This window comes from Octopus bimaculoides, chromosome 21 (assembly GCF_001194135.2).
Source record: "Octopus bimaculoides isolate UCB-OBI-ISO-001 chromosome 21, ASM119413v2, whole genome shotgun sequence".
Taxonomy (NCBI): Eukaryota; Metazoa; Mollusca; class Cephalopoda; order Octopoda; family Octopodidae; genus Octopus; species Octopus bimaculoides.
This window is the reverse complement of record NC_069001.1, coordinates 37,992,026-37,994,562: the sequence shown is the minus strand read 5'-3', so window position 1 is coordinate 37,994,562 and position 2,537 is coordinate 37,992,026. Positions and strand designations below refer to the sequence as shown.

Here is a 2,537-nt window from a genome sequence, read left to right as displayed (position 1 = left end):
TATATATATATATATATATATATATGTATATACGTACGTATGTATGTATATACGTATGTAAATATATATGTATATACATATATGCATCAAAACCCAGTCGTAGTGCTGTAGGAGGTGTGTGAGGCAGCTTCTTCCTGGACGGAAGCCATGCTGAGTATTGTTCAGTCGGTCATTTTCTTCTGGGAACATTATCAACTTCTTTCTGATAATTCACTGCATGACTTTACTGATATGCAAAGTCAGAGAGATTGGCTTCTAGTTTTTGGCCTCTGCTCCACTTGCACCTTCGTGAATAGGGCATATAATACCCTCTTTCAGCTTTTTTAGGAAGTATACCACTTGAAAGAAACTTTGGAAAAATATTTAAAGTGGTTTCGCTAAAGCTTACTTACATGAGTTCAGGAGAGTGGCTGGGAAACAGAGTACGACATCATTTCGATTATGGCCACTGTTACATCTGTTCCCTCAGTGTTGATGTAATCAATGGCTGGTGCCTCCCTTTTTCGTGATGCAATATCAAAGAATTCAGCTGGATTTTTTATCTGCATGTTGTCCAAGTGGGAAGTGAAGACACTTCTAAATTGTTCACTTATCCTTCCTGGGTCCACCGTCAGTGAGTCATTCCCAGGGAACAATGGTCCTATTTTATATTGTATTGTAGTTGTTTCCTTTGTGGATTTATAGAAAACTTTGGGATTTGTTTTTATGCTGTCCACATCTCCTCTCTCTCTCTCTCTCTCTCTCATGAGAGAGTTTGATCTTGTTTTCAATTTCTAGGAGCACCCATATTAAGATGGGCTTCTCTCTATCCTTCAGTTGTGTGCAAGGTGGATGCCATTATGGAATGTGTGTGCCTGAAGTGGTTAGCAAGATTTTGATCTGGAAATTTTTCAGTTTAAAATGCACCTCACTCTTGTCTGAAATTACCTGAGATTAACAGCAACAAAATCAAATCAGTCAGTCAACGCCAACCTCTGTTGTACGACCAGGATGATTGCAGATATCCTCCAAATATCAAAACTGAGTGTTGGAAACCATTGGCATCCACTTGCTTATGTCAGTCAGCTCAAAGCTTGGATCCCACATCAATCGGAAGATTTCCTGTTTCCTTGCAACGTAATATTTCCCTGTGGCCAGACATAGTTTCAGAGAATACTGGAAACATATGCCACTCATTTCCAACTATCGATCACATGATATCCAGACAATCACACACATACACGTATGTACTTATGTATGTGTGTGTGAATAAGTGGTGATGAGCTTCTATCAGTTTCCATTTACTAAATCCAACTCAATCCAAGACTATGTCTGCACCCCTAAGCCAGTGCATAAATGTCAAGAAATCACCAAGTGGACCTTTACTAAGTGAAGTTACTAATCTCTGGTCTAGAAATTCCATAATTAAATTAATTAATTAAATGTTCTGTGGTGGTATGTGGCTTAGTGGCAAAGATGTGGCACTCACAATTGTAGGATCAATTCCCAGACCACACAGTTTGTAATATTCTTGTGCATGCCACTTCGTTTCATTTTGCCCCAGTCCACTCAGCTGTAAATTGAGGAGTTAACTCTGCGATGGACTGGCATCCTATCCAGGGGCAGTGTTGTAATTTTAGTCACTTATATACTATAGAAATGAGCATAAGCTCCAGCCATATAAGTCCCGGGACTCACAACAGACCTAATTATTATGCTTTATAATTAAACAATTACAAATAGCCTATAATTAAAGTGTATTGTTTGTTTATCTCTTCAGGACTACCAGCCGTTACCGTGCCAACTCGATTATCTGCCAAGGGATTACCTCTTGGAATACAATTAATTGGCAAATGTTTTGGTGAACAGGAACTTCTGTCAGCAGCGAAATGGATAGAAGTGGAGAATAACTTCCTGTCTTTGGACTTGTCATTCCTCGATGGTGACAGCTGACACCAACCTCACTATCATCATCGTGTTTCTAATTAAATAATTGCTGTTTTGAGTTTTATCTAACTCTGTTATCATGGTTAATTTTCTTCTTTGGTGATTATTGGAAACTCAATCTCATATGTTATCTACATGTATGTGGTGTGTGTGTGTGTGTGTGCGTTGTATGTATTTATATATGTGCGTATGTATGCCTGTCTTAAGATTATATCAAGTGATGTAAATGTAGACAAGCACTATAGTAAAATTGCAGATAAACCTCCAGAAAAATCTTATGTGCTCATGTATCATCATCATTTCACGTCCGTTTTCCATGCTGGCATGGGTTGGACGGTTTGACTGAGGTCTGGAGAGCCAGCGGCTGCACCAGGCTCCAATCTGATCTGGCAAGGTTTCTACAGCTGGATGCCCTTCCTAACGCCAGCCACTCCGGGAGTGTAGTGGGTGCTTTTTACATGCCACTGGCACAGGAGCCTGTCAAGCAGACATGGCATCACTCACGTTCGGATAGTGCTTTTTACGTACCACCAGCATGGGGGGCCAGTCAGGGTTCTGGCATCGGCCACATTCGGTTGGTGCTTTTTACATGCCACTGGCACGGAAACCAG

At 40.4% G+C, this 2,537-nt stretch overlaps 1 protein-coding gene across 6 annotated transcripts in view; it reads left to right on the top strand.

Annotated features, from left to right (window-relative positions):
• LOC106879571 (glutamyl-tRNA(Gln) amidotransferase subunit A, mitochondrial) overlaps positions 1-1,995 on the top strand; it is a 32,275-nt gene extending 30,280 nt beyond the window's left edge. For all 6 annotated transcript variants that reach the window (XM_014929214.2, XM_052975607.1, XM_014929221.2 and 3 more), the window contains exon 10: positions 1,760-1,995. In XM_014929214.2, coding sequence (XP_014784700.1) covers positions 1,760-1,932 — 173 coding nt within the window. In that variant the 3' untranslated portion in view covers positions 1,933-1,995. The remainder of the gene's footprint in view (positions 1-1,759) is intronic.
• Positions 1,996-2,537: the final 542 nt, after the last annotated feature.